We start from the raw sequence: 21,863 nt of genomic DNA on the forward strand, positions 1-21,863 counted from the left end.
CCCTTAGACACATGATCAGAGGCTACTGAATGTGTGTGTACGTGTGGAATTGTTGGACCAAGATTGCAGAGTCCCTGATCACACAAAGAGCAGTTACATGCATCTCTAGAGTATGTACATACACTGTGCAGAAATGACCATGATTGGATGGAGGGCAGGGCAGAGGTCCTGCTGCCATAATCCTACTCACCTACTCCACATATCCCCTTGTTTGGTTGTAGGGAACAGGGCTAGTATCCAAGCTGGCAGGAAGATCACATGTGCAATAAAGTCTGCAAGGAAAGGGCTCATGCGTCATTGGTAAAGCACTATTTTACATGCAGAAGGTCAAGTTTCAGTTGCTGCCAGCTCTGGAGCAGGGAAAATTTGAAAACTTGGTGTTATACTGTCATCCAGATTGGTAGACAGTACAGGTCTAAGTATACTAACAGCTTCACTCAATATAAGGCAGCTTGCTATGTAAAAAATGTGTTTTCAGGAGTAAATCTAAAAATTTAAGCAGATACAAAGCAACCTGTTAGAAACACTGATTGTATTTCTATGGTGTTTGCTTTCTTTAATTCCCTGCTGTTCCACAAGCTGCCATGTTGCCCTTTGGCAAATGATAATGGCTATCTTGCTGTAACACATTCTCCACGCTATATTCCACCACCTTCCATGTTCAAAGTCCAAATGCTAATCATCGGATGTCGTTAAGGACAGACAGCAGGAACTGACTCAGGAAAGTACATCGGTGATGAACTAATTATTCTTTCGTGCAGAAGTAATACAATGCATCTAGCAATTCTAGATTTTATTGTTTCCTGGGTGCTTGGTTCATAGGTTCAGCCAAGCAGTGGGATAGCCTAGCAGATGGGTAATGCAATACACAGCCTGTCACATCTAGATCACTAGCTTAAATTCAGCACAGATTTCGGATGATCTGAGAGTGGTTACCATCTGTCCAATAAGGGCTAATGAAGTGGATTAATATCCTTTCAGCTCAGGCCTCTTGAAGGACATATGCCATTGAACTAAACATCCCAATTAGCCAACACTAGTTGAAAGTCACGACATGGAGACCAACAACTAAATAGCCCTGCAAAATGAAGAAGGCATTTGCGTCAGACAGTTAAAACTCGTGCACGTGAAGTTGGCATGGCAAATACACGTGATGTACCTGAGAATGGCTAATTACTGTGCTGGTGGCAGAAAGGACAAATAAAAGAACTGTTTATGTGTACATCCTGGATATTCTAAGAGCCTGCACCATACACCTTGTGCAAAAGCTTCCAGCATGGACCTACTTAAAATCTGCTAAATTGGAAATAGGGAACCTGTGGTCCTTTAGATGTTGTTAAACTCTAACTTTAAAGCGGTTAGGCTTTAAAAACAAACAAACAAGCAAACAAACATATAAATGTTGTTCTTCTAGTTAAAAAAACTTATATGTGTCTCTGTACCTGGACAGTGTCATGTGTATGCAGAAACAACTAAATTAATTTTTGGGGTAGCACCGTTTTGCTTCTTAACCAATAGAAGCATGGATGTTGGGATCACCCAGAGGGAATAACGATTAGAATCTGTTCTTAGATCCCGTATTAAGGTGTGACAAGAGGGCCCTGCAAAAAATCTTACTTTATACTGCGGCACGCCTCCCCAATCTCCTAGTGGTGTGAGATTCCAGAGGCTACAGGGTTTGGTTTTCTCAGAATGATATATGGTTTGTTTACACATATATACAACCTGAGCCTATGATGGAGAGGTTCACAGCATTAACAGCCCAAGAGGTGTTATAGCCACAGCCTTGGATTCCAGCAGAAATCAGGCATGGTTCTGTCTCCTAGCTGCCCTGCCTACAGCCTTGCTTCTACCTTCTAGCTCACATACACCTCAACTCTCAACTATGACTTTTATATTTCTAATTACCGGTACCAGCGAGTTGAGAGAGCCCACCCACTTTTGTCTGGCACAGAGCCAGTTCCTTTGTTACCTTAATGGGCCATACTCAGAGGGCCCTTACCTCACCAGGAAGCAAGCCTGGCTGTTTCAAGAATTGAATCCATGCTAGATCCAGGAATTAGAAGGGGGCTCAGGCATACAGCCTACCCCCTCAGCTCCTAACAATATTATTCTCAATGGAATATTTTATAGTTGTAACTGGTTTTTATTTTAATTGTATTGCTCGTACACTGCTTAGAGGCTATTGTAATCAAGTGGAACAACAACAAAACCAAAAACAGTGCTTCTGTTCAGAGCTCCAATTAGTTTGCTATGCTTTTCTCCAACAGGCCATTCTCCCTCCTACCTGCAGTTTTCTGTTTTCATTTTCCAACCGACATTCACCATTCTGTAGTGACTGAGTATGCACAGTCTTTATCATGCTGTGTGTGTGTGTGTGTGTGTGCGTGTGTGTGCGTGTGTGTGCGTGTGTGTTTTGGTGGCTCATTTTGTGTTGGCAGTTGGCACTCACTGCCTGAGTTCATTATTATTCATTCATTCATTTCCATTTATGAATTGCTTCCTGTAGAAGGCATCAAAGCAAATTAACAATAAAAACACCCACAATGGAAACAAATATAAAACAATTATATTTATAAAAACAAAACAATTTGATATTTTTAAAAACTATCAAATCCAATACAGATTCAGCATGGAATAAAGATCCTCACTTAAAAGACTTGTTAAAAAAAGGAAGGACTTAGGTTCTGAAAAGACATTTGGAGGGAGGATTTTTTAATACTGCTATCTATGATGCAGGGTTTGAGTGTTCCTTGGTTATCGGTTCACGACCCTTATCGATGACTGTGGAGCAGTTATATCCAAATGAAGAGCTGAGTCTTTTCTAAATGGGATCAATGGTGTACAATTTACAGATGGATCCCTGGGTGTCTGTGTTCCAACATTTGGGTCCAAAAAACCTATTGTCTAGATGGGTTACGATAATGTCTGCTAAATTGATGGTTATTCTGTTGACACAGGAGTGGGTTATGTATGTGTGACCTTAACAGTTTCATGCCCCTGTTCCAGATCCCTTTATTACCCAAGTATACATCATTGGTTCCACCTGAGTAAAACATAAATTACTTATTTTGCGTTTCTTAGTGGTACTTGAGGTCAGATGGATTATTCTGAGGCAAGTAGGTAGAGGGAGGGAAACGAAGCACACTTGCAGATAGAATCCAACCCCCTGCAATGCAGGAATCTTTCACTCAAAGTTGGACTCAAACCCACAACCCTGAGATAAAGAGCCTCATGCGCTACCAACTGAGCTATCCCACTTGCTACTTCGTTAAATTCAGCGAGGCTCCCCTTAACACAGCAATCCTGTTCATAGCTACAGGGAAGTAGAATTGTCCACTTAATATTCACGGGAGGTAGAAACGCGCGCGCTTCCCCCCCCCCCATTCAAACATCTCTCTCTGTGTGTGTGTGTTGTGTCTAGACATACGCGGTTACTCTACCCTTTTTTGCTACCTCTATGAATATTCCCTTCCGCTCCACCCATTGGCCGAGATAGAGGCGACTAGGCGGAAGGGCTCGTGCTCTCGCGTTGTCTTTCCGCTTCTCGCGGGAACCGCCGCAGCCGGAAGCTCCACGTCGGTGAATTGGGCTGTGAGGGAGACGGGGAGCGTCGGTGGCCGCAGCCCGGACTGCGTGAGCCAGAGCCATGGTGAGCTGGGCGAGGAGGGGGCGACGGCAGCGGGGCCCAAATGCAGAAGGAGGCCGGCTGTTTCTCCTAGGGAAGTGGGCTTGGTGGGTGGGGAGGAGCAGGCGCTGCTGGAACCGGGGAGAGAGAGGCCTGCCAGGCGCCCGGAGGGGCGAAGGAGCCGGCGGGGCCAAGGATTCCCCGTCTTTTAAAGCCGCACAGCAGGCAGAAATCCACCAGGTGAAGTCTTTCCCGGCACGGAGGCGCCTTGACAGGAGAAGGCTCACCTGCTGATTTCTGCGTGCTTTGATTATGGGGTGGGGGAGGTGGTACCTGTGCTATTGCTGCCTCTCCTGAAGCGCTGAGCGGATTTACTATCAAACTGCCTGCATATTTCGTGTTGTGCAGCGCAAAGCTCTCAGCCAGCTCCCCTTTGGAGCCCATGGTTGTGTGTAGACTCCCTTTGTTCCAGTGCTTCTTATATTCACAAGTAGTGTCTGGACTGGAGGTGATGGAAGAGATATTGGGGGTGGGGTCCGAGTGATGGTTGATGGTTCAATGCAAGCATTTGCTCAGTTGAAAATGGCAAATTCTCCTGGCCAACACTTACCAGCTGTCAGCCTGTTCTCATCTGCAGATGTGTGAAAGGCAGGCAACCAGTGGTGTTTTTTTTTTGTTCTAAAAAATGTTTAGGGTTACTCTCATTTTCCTACACATATTGAAATACTGCCCCTCAATGAGGCCAAACTTTGATTCACAAAATGTTTAGGGGTATGCATATCCCTGCGTCGTCCCCCCCCCCCGAAAAAAGCACTGCCTGCTGCAACCATTGCTGTAATTCACATTCTTATGTATCCTGTGTACATATCTTGAGCTGAGGGCTCTGTGGTATGGATAGTAGCCCGATGGCCAGGCATGTGGTTAGGGTATTGGCACAGTTGCTTCCTGTATGTAGTGTCCCGTTTGATGCCTGCTGAAATGGAAGTGCATTGTCCACAACAGTCTTTCCCAATCTGTGGCCCTCCAGATGTTCTGCTTCAACTCCCACCATCCCGTTAGCCTTGCTGGCTGGGCTCATGGAAGCTGGAGTTGAAAACAAATGGAGGGTGAAAGTAAGCTTGCACATTTCTGGGGTTTTATGAATTGTATAAATAGATTAGCTAGATGTATCCAAGAGGGTGTGAGATTTCATTAAAGCAGTATAATAAAAATGCCAGTTATAGAGACAGATCTGTGATCCATTTAGCCCAGTACTGCCAACTTTTACTAGCAGCAGTTCCTTAGGATTCTGTTGATTTATATGCTTTTAACTGGAAGTGCCTGGAGTTAAAGGCATGCAGTGTGTTTTGTGAGTGACCTGTGGATTTTCCTGGATGTTTGTATATATACTAATGGGGCGTTAGTTTTTTTCTTTAAAAAATCCTACCTAGCACTTCTATTACATTTGTCAAAAAAGTGTATTACACTTGCCCCCCAAAAAGGGCTGTGCACAAAGGGCATGAGCATGCTCTTTTATCTGTGTCACTTTTTGTGAAAATTGTAGCAGTATAATTTCATCCCAAACTGTTTTTTCATATCTGAAATCCTCTCACATCGTCAAAATTCTTAGTCTAGGTATATGATGAATGTGTGTTATTTTTCACAATGATGTTTCAATAAGCTGATTTTAAGTATGGCCTGGGCTAAACTAAATCTTTGGGCCATCCCAGAAAACAGTCTGTAAGGGAATAAATAGGTTTATTTCAGTCAGGCTAGTGTGAACCACTTACATAGACATGACTGGCTGTTTAGGCCCTGCCCAATTTTCTTTCAGTATATTAAATATATTTAACCAGCTATTTTATGTGTTTGTAACAGCCTCATTATATTCTTCTGCTATTTAGCCTCTTCGACTTGACATAAAGCGTAAGCTAACAGCTCGATCTGATCGAGTGAAGAGTGTGGACTTGCATCCCACAGAGCCATGGATGTTGGCTAGCCTTTACAATGGTAGTGTCTGTGTTTGGAACCATGAAACACAGGTAATGTGTGATATAAAATACGTTCAGTGAAAAGTTGGGCCCTTTTAAATGTGATTGGGGAGATTTGTGATCAGGACTGCTTATGTTTTATGAAGTCACAGGATCCCCTGAATTTGATTGGCATTGTGGTATGTAATCAGATTAAGACCCTTCTCCCCGCTCAAGGACATTGAATTGTGTGGTGTATTTATTTTCCTAAGAATATTAAATTTATAAAGCATTAGAAACATTTTGTAACTTATTTATGTAACTTTTGTAACTTAGAATATTGTCCATCGTGTTCCGACAGTTGAAAAACAGCTATCTGAAATAGCTGAAGAGATTTCTAAAAAGCGTTTTTTCATGAATAAAAGTTAACATAAAATGTAAACTTTGTTTTCAGACATTAGTGAAGACTTTTGAAGTATGTGACCTACCAGTGAGAGCATCCAAATTTGTGGCAAGAAAAAACTGGGTTGTTACAGGAGCTGTAAGTTAACTTCTTTCACTTAAGCATGTTTTGTTGTTTATTTTGGAAGCTTGAAGCTACTAATCAATCAGAGGTTTGCTTCTTGAAAATAAGCTTATTTAAGTGGTAAGAAATTTTGAATTGCAAATTTAATTGCAGAGGAACCTTATGGGCTGAGCTTATGGACTGAGGATGGTTGATGATTTTTAAAAGAGATATACTGTGTGGTAAAGGTAAAGGACCCCTGACCATTAGGTCCAGTCATGACAGACTCTGGGGTTGCGGTGCTCATCTTGCGTTATTGGCCGAGGGAGACGGCGTACAGCTTCCAGGTCATGTGGCCAGCATGACAAAGCCACTTCTGGCAAACCAGAGCAGCACATGGAAACGCCGTTTACCTTCCCGCTATAGCGGTTCCTATTTATCTACTTGCACTTTGACGTGCTTTTGAACTGCTAGGTTGGCAGGAGCTGGGACCGAGCAACGGGAGCTCACCCCGTCGCGGGGAATCGAACTGCCGACCTTCTGATCGGCAAGCCCTAGGCTCTGTGGTTTAAGCCACAGCGCCACCCGCGTCCCATACTGTGTGGTACAAGGTGCTACATTAGCAAAAATATAGGTATACAGTCCACTAAAGCAGAGATGGGGAACGTGGGGTTTTGCAGATGTTGTTGGGCTTCAGCTCCCATCAAGCCCACCCAGCATGACCAGTGGTTATGCATGATGAGAACTGTAGTTCAACAACAACTGGAGGACGAGTTGTTTTCCCATCTCTGCACTAAAAGATATGCAAAGTGATGCTAAAGGTTACTTTTTTATTTTTAAAATGTATCTTTCTGTATGAGGGAAGCTTAGAAACAAGTTTAGTAAAAACAATGCAAGATCAAAACCAATAAAGTTGTGAGTTGTGTTCCATTCACACAGTGGGACTTCCCTTTCTTCTCCTGTCCCTTCATTTCCCCCAAATCTGCTCTAGAGAATCCCCCAACTCTTTGGAGCAAGTTTTGAGAGTGCATGGGTAGGACACAGCGGAGAGAAGGGAAAGCTCCATTGCACAAATAGAAGTCTGTTGCACAAGCAGATAAGCAGCATTAAATACAACCCTTTATTTGGAAGTGGAAATTCAGTTTTCATTTATAGAGAAGCTGATTTTTATTGGGTTTTCTCATAGGATGACATGCAAATTCGGGTTTTCAACTACAACACTTTGGAAAGGGTTCATATGTTTGAAGCACACTCAGATTATATCCGCTGCATTGCTGTGCATCCTACACAACCTTTCATTCTAACTAGCAGTGGTAAGAGTTTAATTTTATTTCTAAATGTTATCTTAATGAGTGATTCTTTCTTAGCAGCATCTTTAGAATTTTGTAAGAAAATAAGCTGCGTACCTCCTTGAAGTAGCAACATATTTTAGCGACTGCAGAACTTGTACTGTAACAAGATTGAAGCAGAATCCTACCGGAAGCTATAGAACAGGGTTGACAAAACTTTAGCTGTCCAAATGTTGCCAAGTTATAATTGCACAACTGTTGTCCGTGCTGGTTGTGGCTGTTGGGAGTTGTAGTTCTGCTGCATCTGGATGGCCACAGGTTAGTCATCCCTGATATAGAACTAGAGCCATATTAGCTGGCTTATTGTCTCATAGTCTTCCTATTTATGTTGTTTTATATCTTCAGTGCCCCAGATCTTTGTTTGCATTATATGCTAGTCCCATTTTAACATATACCCAGCTTCTTCTTACAAAACATAAGTATTTATGGTTCTCAAGCATCTGTATTCAGTTATCCAGTTCACTGTGGTAGGATGTAGTCAAACTTCAAATAATTTAAATGTATGCTCTTGCTGCTGATAATGATGGTGATGCATATCTATGCAACATAAAACTCTCATTATGGGGATGCAAAACTGGGGCCCTCTACATTTTGCTTGCCTTCAACTCCCATCAACCCCAGCTAGCATGACCAAAGGTCAGCCATGATGGGAATTGCACCTCAACAACATCTGGTGCGCCACAGATTTCCCATCCATGCTCTAGAATGAATATGCCATAGAAGTATTTGATTAAGAATAAAACATGACCCAACAGCAGCAACTCAATATCTGAAAGAGAAGCAATGCATTTCCTATGGCACATCTGAATATAACAGTAGTTTGGGGCAGGGGGAGGGGGCTTAGCTGTGAACCTTTTTGGGGGGGGGCAGGTAGGATCAGAGAGAAACACCCTCTGCCAGGTTATGTATAGGGAAAAGAGGAAGGGAGTGTTGTCAGAGCAATGGCACTTAGGCATGGTGCTGTCCCGCTGGCATATTTCATATTAAAGAGGAGAGTGGGACTGCTAAACAGGTTACTGCAAATTTGATATCACTAGAATGAGTAGACTCCTGAAAAGTGATTTTGTAAAGAGAAGCTTTTCAGCCATATTGAACTCTTCAGGTAGATGTTCAGGGAAACAAAAGAAAAATAGTATTAGGTTATCACTATTTTTCTTTCCCTTTGGTGCTTATGAAGTGCATAATGGAAAGTATTTTTTCTCTCCTAGATGACATGCTTATTAAGCTGTGGGACTGGGATAAAAAATGGTCCTGTTCTCAAGTGTTTGAAGGACACACTCATTATGTGATGCAGATTGTCATAAATCCTAAGGATAATAATCAGTTTGCTAGTGCCTCCTTGGACAGAACAATCAAGGTAGAGTGATTTCTTACTTACTAAAATCAGAATTTTAAATTTAAAGTGAAATACTCTTCTTATATTGTAGGTGCTTAACAGCTGCTTGGAGGATATAGCATAAACTGTATTTTGAGTCATTTTAATACTCTGGGAAGATTTTTTTTAAAAAACCTGCACCAGTATGCATCCAATACAAAGGTTGGTGCACATGTTACACCTGTAGTGTAGATTGTGCTCAAAACAGTGTGACCCCTGGGTTTAACTTTTGATCTGCTTATCATAGGGGTTATTGTCGTCACACAGAATTCAGATGGGACAAAATCTGCCCCAGGATTTAACAAGGCTTCTAAATATACTGCTCCCTTTGTCTTTTGTTCTAAACACATGAAATTAGCCAATGGTGATATGTGAAAGTTTGAAAAGGGCTTCCAGGTTTTTGTTAGACCCAGTCACCAATCAATTTCATATTCTTGCAAGGTGTGGCAGCTTGGTTCTTCATCACCCAACTTCACTTTGGAAGGCCATGAGAAAGGCGTAAATTGCATTGATTACTACAGTGGAGGTGATAAGCCGTACCTAATTTCAGGAGCAGATGACCGCCTTGTTAAGATCTGGGACTATCAGGTATGTTGTGTTCTACTATTCCTATACCATTTATTTGCATAATATTGAAAAAGCAAAAATGTTATGGTTTTTTGTTTTTTAAATCAGGTATATGAATATTTTTGTCATTGGCTGTATTCAGTTGAAGATTATTATGTTTTGCTGGAAGCCGCCCAAGAGTGGCTGGGGCAACCCAGTTAGATGGGTGGCATATAAATAATAAAGTTGTTGTCATCATCAGAAAGGTCTAGTTAGGTACTTTGCAACTGTTGTTCAGTTTTATAGTTTATAACATTTATCATACGTTAAAGAGTACTATCAAGTCATTTCTTTTTTCCCTTTGCAGAATAAAACATGTGTGCAAACTCTTGAGGGTCATGCACAAAATGTGTCCTGCGTTAGTTTCCACCCTGAGCTTCCCATCATCATCACTGGCTCTGAAGATGGTAAATTCAACCATTTCTCAATTCTTTTTAGAGTGCCAGTTTATTTTCCTATGGGGGTTTCTGTAGCAGCGAGAACTTAACATCTCACCAAAGCTTGACATGAGCCATAAGCATTTTTTCCTTTCAGATGCTTACAAATTACTCAAGACAATTAGAAATAGTCCTGTTACAGTTTGTAGAGATGGGTTGCTGAGCCGAAGTATAGGCTTGTTAATGGGTTTCTTTGTAAACTGTTTTCATTTACAGCTTCTTTATTGGAGGAGCATTGTAACCAAAAGTAAAATATACCTAGAGGCCATGGGTGTTGAGTTTTAATATGCACGAAGGCTAAAAAGGGGTATAATTATAAATAAATACAAAACGCAAAAAGGGTAGAATTATTCCATGAGAAATATTTCCTGTGTACAGATTTAAATTCTTCTCAGTTAGAAATGTCTGATAAACAAGTGATAAACAAATGCTTAATACTCTGATTGGAAAATCTTACCTTTTATATAAAGGCTGGAGATATGGCAACATCGCTGTGGGATTTCTTTAATGTAGTTCTTGTTAGACTGCCTTGAAAAATGTACAGAAGCTACAGATGGTTCAAAATGCATCAGTTACTTCTAATTGGGACTGCATTAACTATGGTGATAATTAGGTTCAGACATTTGTAAGTCATTTAGAATAGATCTTTATTGTCATTGTCCCCTTGCGGGAACCACGAAATTTACATGCATGCAACTGGATTTACAGTACATGCAACTGGACTTTATATAACCCAGTTTTGTACAGGGTATGAAACAGTGTATTGATAATCATGATTGGGGGTTGGGTTCCTTCCCCCCTCCCTTTGAAGTATCTAAGTAATGCTGAATGCAATGACTCTGCCACTGCATAGGAACTGTTCGGATTTGGCATTCAAGCACTTACCGTTTGGAAAGTACTCTGAACTATGGCATGGAAAGGGTGTGGTGTGTGGCAAGCCTGAGAGGATCAAATAATGTGGCTCTGGGATATGATGAAGGTAGCATCATTGTTAAGGTATGTGCCTTAGAAAATATTTAACTGTGCTAGATGTCCACTACTGTCGTGGAATAATTACTTGGCATATTTTTATTAAATAATTGGGGTCAGTGCAGAGGACACCAGTCTTATTTGTAATACCGCATTGGAGACTTAACTGTTGGTTGTCAGTGTCAAAAGGTTTTTAAGTATATTGGTTTATTAGTTACATTGAGTATTGTATACATACTTCTACTCTCCTCACGCTTCCTTCCTTCCTTGCTAGCTTGGCCGTGAAGAGCCAGCCATGTCAATGGATGCTAATGGCAAGATAATTTGGGCTAAGCATTCAGAAATTCAGCAAGCTAATTTGAAAGCAATGGGGGATGCTGAAATCAAAGACGGAGAAAGACTGCCACTTGCTGTGAAAGATATGGGCAGCTGTGAAATATATCCTCAGACTATTCAGCACAATCCCAATGGGCGGTAAGAGATTTCTTTTTCCAAAGATAAAAGCTTAAACCTGTTCATTAATTTTAAATTTTGTTTAGGACCAGAGACATTGTACAGTGGTACCTCTACTTACGAATAACTCTACTTACGAATGGAGCTCCGTCCGCCATCTTGGATGCGGTTTAGATAGGATTTTTTCTACTTACGAATTTTTAGATAGGGTTGCTTCTACTTACATTTTTTTCTCCCAATGCATTCCTATGGGATTCGACTTACATTTTTTTCAACTTACGACTGTGCGTTCAGAATGCATTAAATTCGTAAGTAGAGGTACCACTGTATGTGTGTTTCTTTCTGATCATGCTTTTCTGAGTTTTACAAGTCTTACACAAACTTTCCTTGCATACTGTAATTTATATTTATTTTGTTTTTACTACCTTACAGGTTTGTAGTAGTGTGTGGGGATGGTGAATACATCATTTACACAGCTATGGCACTGAGAAACAAAAGTTTTGGTTCTGCTCAGGAGTTTGCATGGGCACATGATTCTTCAGAGTAAGTCCTTTGTGCTTTGTTTAACCTTAACATTTCATTTAATATTATGATGCTTTGTTTTGGACTATGAACAGCAATTGTCTCTGCCTAGCTTATTGGTCTTCTGTGTTTGTTTGTTTTTTTAAAAAAATCAGTATGAAATATAAAATGTGCAACCAACAGTTATTGTAGTGGCTGCATCCCAATTCAGTTTATGGCCTAGTTGGAGGCTTGTGGACTGCATCCAGTCAATTTAAGCCTTAACTCCAGCCATCCTTTCACAGTTGTTTTGGCAAAAGGGAAATAACCTGTCTATACAAGTCTGCAAGAGAACATTGACAGGATCTATATGGCCAGTGTGCTTAGTATTGACTGCTCCTGGCCTTGTTTGTTAATCTTGCTGAATAAGAGCTTGGTTCTACTGAAATCTTTTGTTTGTGTGCAGGTATGCAATCAGGGAAAGCAACAGCAGTGTCAAGATATTTAAAAACTTCAAAGAGAAGAAGTCTTTTAAACCTGACTTTGGAGCAGAAGGCACGTTATGCATTTTATCTTCTGTACCCATCTTAGCTAGTTTTAAACACTGTCTAGAAAGATTCTAATTTCTTCTGCTTGTGTCCCCTGAAGGTATCTATGGCGGTTTCTTACTGGGTGTCCGATCTGTCAATGGCCTGGCATTTTATGACTGGGAAAATACAGAATTGATACGCAGAATTGAAATTCAGCCCAAACATGTGAGTTTTGTTCCAACTGCAACTTGCTGATTAATTAAAGCTCACCTTGCAAGGTCAGCTGCTGTTAATTTTGAAACTTTCGGAGTCTTAAAATAAAACTATCTTTTTTGGTGCCGCAATAGGCTTAATTTTTCTTCTAATCAGAGCCCAACGTTTAAAGGTTATTGCATTGTTTTGATGTAGATTTTCTGGTCTGACTCTGGTGAGCTCGTCTGCATAGCCACTGAAGAATCTTTCTTCATTCTGAAGTACCTTTCTGAAAAAGTTGCAGCAGCCCAAGAGACACATGAGGGAGTCACTGAAGATGGCATTGAAGATGCCTTTGAGGTAACTACACTTAGTGATTAATAGGCTTTTTGGATCTGATTCTGTCTTTTAAACCATTTATACTGCTATCAACTAACAGATTAGCCACGTGATATAAGGAGAATGTGGAAACTGACAAGATGGATTGACTTGGAAGATTAGCTTTGGGACACACATGGTCATTTTAAATCATTTAGATCCTGTTTTCTCTAATGAAATCAATAAAACAATAAAAATAAAAACAGTGTAAAATGATATACAATAGACAATATAATACAATATACAATATAACATGATAGCAACCTAAATACTTACTAGGGCTCTAAACATTTTAATTGTTCTCCTAAACATTAGCAGCAAGGGAACCATATTAAGATGGAAATAAGGCTTCATGTAAATATGAATCTTACTGCTATCTTGATCTGTATAGAGCAGGGCTGGGGATGCTGTGGCCCTCCAGATGTTGTTGGACTCCAGCTTCTATCATTCTGACCATTGGCCATGCTGGCTAAACCTAATGGGAGTTTGGAGTCCAAAAACAGCTGGAAGGTCACATTCTTGGTTCAGAATATTTTGTGTACTACAAACTTAGTGAATGAACTTTGTTCTGTTGGATTTTAAAAGATCATTAGGCTACTTTGTACATATGTCACATGGAACTTCTTGTACCATATCCCACTACTAAGGGAACTGTGGTGAATAGGGAATGTGAACTTTTGTTAATCTTACCTGTGTTGTAGTAGAAGAGGTGTTTTTTGGTGGATCAATATTTTAAGCTGAGCTTCCATTAATATGGGACTCTTCATCACTAAGTCTTTGGAGTTGACCCACTTATATAACTAAACTCTTTTAATGGACCCAGTGATATGGAGAGTTTAGTAAACAAGATTCTCCTACTTAAGCCTAAACACCTTTGTTCCTTCAGGTCCTTGGTGAAATTCAAGAGATTGTGAAAACGGGGTTGTGGGTAGGCGACTGTTTTATTTATACCAGTTCTGTGAACAGACTGAACTACTATGTTGGAGGAGAAATTGTCACCATTGCACATTTGGACCGGTGAGTGTTCACCTATTCATCAGATATAGTTCCAATTGATATGAAATTACCTGTTTATTTGCATATATTTTCAAATTTTATACATGGAGGTTTTATGATGGCCTATATTTGTAATGCCTAATAAAGGTTTGGCAAAGTAAGATATGAAATTATCGCTATTAAGTGTAGCATGTTCTATTTCTTTGATAGTTCAATGCACATTGAGCAGAGTTCTGTGGCAAGAAGTAATTACTGTGCCAGTGATGGGCAGAAATGTGGTCCTTAAGCAAGAAGCTATTTAGAGTGTAGCTTTTGTGTTGCCCATGTAACCTGCTTCTTGAAGATTCTTTTGTCTTTCAGATATGGCACTAAGCCAGATGTGGGCTAAACTTTAAGATCACATACTAAGCTAGGGGTGGCCCTCTAGACATTGTTGAACTACAACTAGCAGCCCCGGCAAGCATGGACGATGGCCAGGGATGATAGGAGTTGTAGTTCAGCAACATCTGGAGGGCCAAAGGTTCTCCATACTTGTGCTAAGCCATAAATTCTTCATCTCTATCACTGCTGTTATCTCCAGGGTGTTACTACTTAAGGAAATGGAAGAGTTTCAGAAATAAAATTCCTTTGAGGTGGGGTGGGTCTCCTCAGTGATCTGGAGTTTCTGTACCTCAGCATACTCACAGTTTGATAGAGACTCACTATCCTTAGCATATCAGTTTAATTCAAGTGAATTACATAATTTCCTGATAATTCAGCGTGCAATCTTAAGGACTGTGGTGTTGATGGCTAGGGGAGTGCAGGTTAGGATGGTGTGTTAATGGCTCTCTTCTGGCCAACAGGAGTGCGGGTGGTTGTAAGATCATTGCTATTGCCCATGCTAGTAGAAAGCTGCTGCCAGCTGTTGTTCCACCAGCAGTGGAAAGCAAAGCATCCCAATTGGGTCTTGTGCCTCTCTGCTACACCAGGATCTGATGCACTAAATGTACTGAAGAACCACCCCCCCCCCATCTTCCCCAGCCGGTGCAGTTAGTGGAGTTAGGGATGTGGTGGTGCAACTGCTGTTTCTTGCTCCACATTAGGATTGCTGTGCCAGATGATTTCTTGGACTGAAGCAATCTCTCTCTCCCACCCCGTTTCCTTAAAGGACAATGTATTTACTTGGATATATCCCCAAAGACAACAGACTTTACCTTGGTGACAAAGAACTGAACATAGTGAGCTACTCCTTGCTAGTCTCGGTGCTAGAGTATCAAACTGCCGTGATGAGGAGAGACTTCAGTATGGCTGACAAAGTTCTTCCCACAATTCCAAAGGAACAGAGGACCAGAGTTGCACACTTCCTTGAGAAACAGGTGAAAACATTTGTCACATTCTATCAAATTAATATTTGGTCAACAAATATGGATTAAAATACTGGAATTGGAAATGGCTGCAAATTTAATTTGGCAGGGGTGGACATATCTATTAGGCACTTAAATGCTCTAAAATACGAGGTAAATAATCGTGGTGTGTTGTTTTTTGGCTTGTATAAAAAGGGAGATGTATTTGTGTATCAATTTGTGCTGTGGTTTGCCAAGAAGATTCCTTCACTAATGTCTTTTTTTTAAAATTATAATGTCCAGGGCTTCAAACAGCAAGCACTTGCAGTATCTACAGACCCAGAACACCGCTTTGAGCTTGCTCTTCAGCTTGGTGAACTTAAGATTGCATATCAGCTTGCAGTGGAAGCAGAGGTATGCTGACATCATTTTCGAAACATAGGAGGAATTACCAAAGTCCATGTTAAGATGCAGAAGAATAGGCTCTTATAAAAGAAATGTTTTGGCTATAAAGGTCCACCTGTAGCAGCAAAATGGAATACCTACACCTGCCCTAAAACATGTCTCTCCTGTATCAGTCTCTGCAGCCACAGCAGGTGCTGTAACTCTCCAGTGGTTTGACTTTACCCTCGAAGGTGCATTCTTCCATTGTCTCTCGAGACAAATGGATGCCAACAATAAAGGTGCAAAGTCAGCCTGGTTGTCTAGTGTCCAGGCTGAACTGAATTTAATGGAATCTGTGCAAAATCTGTTCCTGATTTTTATATTATTGTAAAGCATTAAACAAGATTATTTGACATGATCTCTGTCTGTAATACTGAAGTCAGAGCAAGATAGCTTTCCCCAGATTTTGACAGCAGCAGCCAGCTTAATTCAAGTGTTTTTTAAAATATATTTTCTGTCTTGCTGCTTATCTGGAGTATCTGACTAGATTGCTCGAATTATGTTTCAGTGGTATTAGATAGACCACCTGTCTAGGATAGTCTCAAGATCTACCCAGGTTCATAGTTTTTGGTTCACAGAACATAGTTTGAAAATACTGAGGCTGATCTGGGCAATGAGAAGTTTTATGTGAGCTAACCAAGAGTTAATTTTTAGAAGAAGCATACCCATAGTTCTTGGGTGTCAAAATAGTGTGATAAGTATCTTTTCTTAAGGCATGACCGTGTGCTTTGAATGAAACATTCAGTGCAAGTGAGGAACTATAGATGAGAAAGCTGAGATAAAAAACCTAACTGGGCTAAATTTAGTCTGAATAGGCTTCAGAACAAAGTCAAACATGGCTGATGTGGAATTGCTCTTTGTTTATGCAGTCTGAGCAGAAGTGGAAGCAGCTGGCTGAGCTTGCTATCAGTAAATGCCAGTTTGGCCTTGCCCAAGAGTGCCTGCATCATGCGCAAGACTATGGTGGCTTACTGCTGTTGGCCACAGCTTCAGGAAATACCAGCATGGTGAACAAGCTGGCCGAAGGGGCAGAAAAAGATGGGAAGAACAATGTTGCATTTATGAGCTACTTCCTGCAAGGAAAGTAAGTAACAAACAATCTCTCACCTACACTAGGGGTGGCTAATCCCCAAAATTGTATGTGGGCCCTGAATGAACACACACCCTTGGCATTATTATTATTATTATTATTATTATTATTATTATTATTATTATTATTATTTTGTTTTGCTGATTTGGTTTCCTACCATTGCACTTGACTTGTTTCTGCAGAGAACTGTCCCCAAATTGCTTTGGTGTTAGTTCTTCTTTCCCAGATTTACAGTGCTTTCTGAATCACTCGGCAGTACTGTAGTAATCTTTTTCTGCTGACCGACAAAAGATCTGGCCTCTGGTCATTCTGCAGAGCAGCCAAAGGCTTCACAACTCTCTGAGTTAGCAGCCAATTAGAAGAAACCAGGAACAAATGGCAGTAGTGAGTGGGCAGTTTAAAAATTATCATTTATAAAGTTATTAATGAGTACCTGAAACAGAGAAATGGGGATGGAAACCAACAGGAAAAGAAGGCCAATGAATTCTTTAATTTTGAGAGAGCCGGCATTGGAAAGACAATAAATTGGATTATGACTTAAATGGACATGGGAAAGGGTTGAAACAAAATACTTATTCAGTGTATCTGAAGAAGTGTGCATGCACACGAAAGCTCATACCAATGACAAACTTAGTTGGTCTCTAAGGTGCTGCTGGAAGGATTTTTTTTATTTTGTTTCAACTACGTCAGACCAACACGGCTACCTACCTGTAATGGGAAAGGGTGTGGGTGCAACGGAATGGATTCAATTATGAGGGAAGAAAGAGATGGAAAGTAAAAAAGTGTGTGTGCGTGCACGGTACAACATTGAAGGCTGTTTAAAAAGAAAATACAGAGTTTATACATTGTCTATGCAACAGAACCTCTTTATGCAAAAGTCCTGTATACTCTAAGAAACCTTAGCAGCTTTATGCCTGATCCTGTGAATTTGCTTCATAGGATCAGGGCATTAGATATTCATAAGCCTTTAAAACCACATTGCCAGTAATGTTGAACACAATGGTTTGCTATTAGCATAATCCTCAGATTATTACGTTCGTCGCATTTGTGTTATACTCCAGTAATGGGCACATTTTAAAAACTAGATTTTACTTTTATTTTTGCTTTGTTTTATTTAACCAAACCCAAACAAATGAAAATGTGACTCTTTTTAAATGTACCATTGTAGGCTTGATAGTTGTCTTGAGCTGTTGATTAAAACTGGACGCTTACCAGAAGCTGCTTTCCTAGCACGAACATATTTGCCGAGCCAAGTTTCAAGGTAACTTTGAAGTGTTAGTGTGTGTTTTGTAAAAATATTTTGCTTATAACGGAAGTGCTTGCAATGACCATCCGTTCCATCAATAGGGTTGTAAAACTGTGGAGAGAAAATCTCTCTAAAGTCAACCAGAAAGCTGCAGAATCGCTGGCCGATCCCACAGAATATGAAAACTTGTTTCCTGGATTAAAGGAAGCTTTTGTTGCTGAAGAATACATCAAGGCAACACAAACTGATTTGCGGCCAGCCAATAAATATCCCCTAGTCACTGTAAGTAGATACAAGTTATGAGCAATTTCATATAGAATCTGGCATGACCTTGAGAATTATTTAGTGTCAGCAAAAGTCTCTACTCACATGATATATTCTCTGTCTTTGGTAGCCAAATGAAGAGAGAAACATACTGGAAGAAGCTAAAGGTTTCACACCAAAAATAGGGGAAGCATTGCAGGTCAGTGGTAATGAAATTCTGGAGTAAGAGTTATCTCCACTAAATGTTCAAAATCCTTACTTCCAGTGTAGTCTGTGGCTTTTTATGGACTGTTTTAAAAAACAAAACTGAGCCATTTAGATGGCCCGTTCTCTTTATATTTTACATTTACTTTGGTGATAAGCAATTGCTCTGTAATTGTCTTCTTTTCATACCATGTTACCTTAATATAGAAACTGTTATGGATAGCATTGGCACTTAGACGCATGTGGATAATTCTGTTGCTGTCAGTTTTCCTGATTTCTGGGTCTGAATAAATCGGTTGTCTTCCTGAACACTGCTGCATTTCTTCCCATCACAGTTGCTTTCAGCACTTTGAAATAGCCCTGAGCAACAGCTCCAAAATTCTTAGTTTTCTTTTTATTATTTATCACTTTATGAGGCCATCCACATATACTTCACAACATTTAAGAAGATTGTCCTTCTAGACTAAATTTTGAGAGCAAGGGAGAAGGGTAGTAAGCAAGGAATGGCGAGCAAATGCACTTGCACATTCCAGGAATGAGAGACCTGGTTCACATCACAATAAACTATAGTTTCTTGTAATGAGAATGCTCAGGCTTGAATGCTCTGCTCCAACAACCTGATAGAAGTTTAAAGCTTTTGATCAGTTTTGAACATTTTGCAGTTTTCCATTACATCTAACTATGTGCAGCTGTGGTTAGTTCCAACCAAAGTTAATTCAAATAAACCAGGATCCGAAACTAGCTTTGAGATCCTGGTATGTTAACTGTGGGCAAAGCTGTACCTGTTTAAATATAACCAGACATTTTACGCTTCCTTCCCTATTGAGTGTGTGTTAGAAAGATGGGTAGCTCACTAGTTTATTTTTGTCACAACCAGGTTATTATTTGGTATGTCATCTGAACAGGGCGAGTGTCAATTAGATCAGGAGTTCTAAGGGCAATAGGTAAGATTGTAGGAACAATGTCTTAATGGAATAAAATGGTACATAGTCTTTCCATGTGCTGCCTTCTCTCGAATTTGCTTTTGTGTAGGGCTAGTATAACACACTTTCTTGCTGAATCAATTTCTTTGGGTTACGCAACCTAAGAATGGGATCCAGTTTTTCCTTATATTTAAATATTTCCTTTTTCGTCATAAGGATTCAGAAGAGGAAGAACTAGCTCCTAAGCCTGTGATAGTGCCTCCGGTTGCAGGGAAGGACCCAATTGAAACAATAAAAGATGAAAAGGTAAAAGCTCAAGTGCACCATGAAAAATCCTAAAGCTGGGAAGGTTCTAATCCCAGTAGCAATCCTTATTTCTCTTGTTCTAAACTGTCATTGGAAGTTTCAAAATTAGAGTTTTTCTACAAACCATACAGAATAAGAGTAAGTCAGCAGAACTTTAGTTTCAAGATTGGCAAATCTCCCTCCGTGTAATAAACTGGCACATGAGGTTAAGCTCGGTTTAGTTACTTTTGCAATGTACGAACATTAAAGGCAGATCATTTGGGGAGTGAGACAATCTAGAATTCTACCATTACATTTCCATTTTGCATAAAACAATTGTGACAAGCTAACTCCATTCTGCAATTTCCCCCACTTCGCTCACTTTCCTATGTTAACATTTTTCTTGTGAAGTATAGCCTTTTGAGATCAGATTTGTACTTGAGAGAATAACAGTTTCTCCAGAGTGTGGCTAAATGTTAATCTGACCTCTTTAGGAAAGTTTGCCATTGGGTTGATTTCCTCCTAATTTAATATAGAAACTTGTGCTTAGCAGTTGTTTACATTTCTGATCAGTACATCACAGTACATTCTTACTGCATGCTCTTGTCTGCAATCAGATTTTGTTTGGATGGGTGTTCTTAACTTGGGCACATGAAGCTTGCTTGCAGAGTGCGTGCTAAAAAGAATGATTCCTTCAACTTTCTCCCACATGTCCCTAATGTGTTTATACACCATGATCAAATTAGACTGCAAAACTGAATGTTCCCTCTTTTTCCAGCAAGATAGGTACGGTATTTGTGATATCCAAGATTAGTCATATTCACAGTAGATCCATCAGTCAGTGGACAAGAGTATGACTAGTGTTGGATATTGCCCCTTACCTTGTCAGCTAAAGCCATAGGTTTCAGGCTTGAACCTAGCTGCATAAAAACTTGAATTCTGCCATTCAGCTTGTTAGGTTTTGGTTCTTTAGGACAGAATCCTGTGTTGCACAAGTAGATTTCCAGTTGTGGCACAGGACTTGCATTCCTCTCCTCTTCCCTGTACTCTTCTACCATCTCTGCTCCAGAATCATGAAGCATATAGAAATTGTGTAGGAGACAGTGAAGTCTCATTGTGCAAGCAGAAGTCCATTCTCATATGTGTGACAGCAGTGGATACAACCTTAAAGTAGTTCTATCAGCATGCAAACCTACTTCTGAAGGAAGTCCTTATTCAGATGTAGCTCATTGTCAATGCTTTGTATCAAAGCCAGTCACGGATATTTGTATCAGATAGTGACTATCCCAACAGAATACAGGGTCTTTGATACAACCAATCTTGCCAATAGTCTCGTTTTAATCTTGCTGCTGATTTACTGTACTGTACCGAACCCTGCCCCACCCTCATCTCTACTGCCTAGGTAAACGTACTTCTGCTTGCGGAATGTGTAATATTTTAGATATTAATGTAAAAACTGTCCCATTATACAGCCTCTAAAACTGCCTTAATCACCACTGCTCAGAGTGTTAGTGGCCCTGTTTGGATATGTGTTCTAGGTTTCACAATTCTTTATGAAGTCAATAACAAGTTACTCATCCTTTCCTTCAACATACAAATTATACCGTACATTGGTTTAAATCAGAGTTGCCTATTATACCCAAATTTTGGGGCTGTGTTTTATAATAAGCAAATATATCTAGCAGGCCCATAGTTGTTTAGGATGGTGGTAGCAGGATAGTCCACTAAAAAGCAGTAGTTGGGAGCATTTCAACTTGCAGGAATAAAGTAAGTAGTTCCCAATAAGTAGTTATTTAGCAATGATAGATGCATGGTATTTAGTAAGCCATTTTCTTCTATGTATTTCCTGCCACAGGCGTTATTGGAGCTTGATGAAGACTTGGATAACTTAGACCTAGAGGATATTGATACTACCGATATTAATTTGGACGAAGAGATGTCTGACTGAAATTTTTTTTATGACCAAATTTCTTACAAATTTCTTTCCCTAAACTTCATTTACTGCAGTCTCCATGGTGGAAAGAAGCTTGGTTTTTATATGCAAGCTGGATCAAGTAAGTAGGGTTAGACCTGTAAAATGCATTGAAGTATCTATTTCTGTTATGTAGATCTCCTTAGATACTATGCCAAGCTCTTGTCACATGAAGACCAGTCTTGTAATAAATGTCTTTTAAAATGTAGTTTCCCTTTTAATTTTTTGATTTCTAAGCACTGTAC

The 21,863-nt window shown here is 40.1% G+C and overlaps 1 protein-coding gene across 2 annotated transcripts; it reads left to right on the plus strand.

Annotated features, from left to right (window-relative positions):
- Positions 1–3,541: 3,541 nt before the first annotated feature.
- On the plus strand, positions 3,542–21,826 carry COPB2 (COPI coat complex subunit beta 2). Of its 2 annotated transcripts, none has more exons than XM_035133029.2 (22): positions 3,542–3,652; positions 5,512–5,649; positions 6,032–6,118; positions 7,269–7,395; positions 8,640–8,788; positions 9,248–9,394; positions 9,720–9,819; positions 10,703–10,845; positions 11,093–11,292; positions 11,704–11,814; positions 12,239–12,327; positions 12,421–12,527; positions 12,711–12,854; positions 13,759–13,889; positions 15,016–15,223; positions 15,494–15,604; positions 16,504–16,718; positions 17,893–17,985; positions 18,072–18,252; positions 18,365–18,433; positions 19,578–19,667; positions 21,502–21,826. In XM_035133029.2, exons 1-22 carry the CDS (start codon positions 3,650–3,652, stop codon positions 21,592–21,594), a joined length of 2,736 nt encoding a protein of 911 aa, XP_034988920.1. In that variant the 5' UTR covers positions 3,542–3,649; the 3' UTR covers positions 21,595–21,826. The 2 variants fall into 2 exon arrangements, with proteins under 2 accessions (XP_034988920.1, XP_060130547.1); XM_060274564.1 differs by lacking the exon at positions 3,542–3,652 and adding an exon at positions 4,718–4,740.
- Positions 21,827–21,863: the final 37 nt, after the last annotated feature.

This window comes from Zootoca vivipara, chromosome 5 (genome assembly GCF_963506605.1).
Source record: "Zootoca vivipara chromosome 5, rZooViv1.1, whole genome shotgun sequence".
Classification (NCBI taxonomy): Eukaryota; Metazoa; Chordata; class Lepidosauria; order Squamata; family Lacertidae; genus Zootoca; species Zootoca vivipara.

Excerpts from the sequence above, each read along its gene's own strand:
- COPB2 (XM_035133029.2), top strand. Across the intron at positions 11,815-12,238 it reads TGGGCACATGATTCTTCAGA|GTATGCAATCAGGGAAAGCA; the intron begins GTAAGTCCTTTG and ends GTTTGTGTGCAG. Across the intron at positions 15,224-15,493 it reads CACACTTCCTTGAGAAACAG|GGCTTCAAACAGCAAGCACT; the intron begins GTGAAAACATTT and ends TATAATGTCCAG.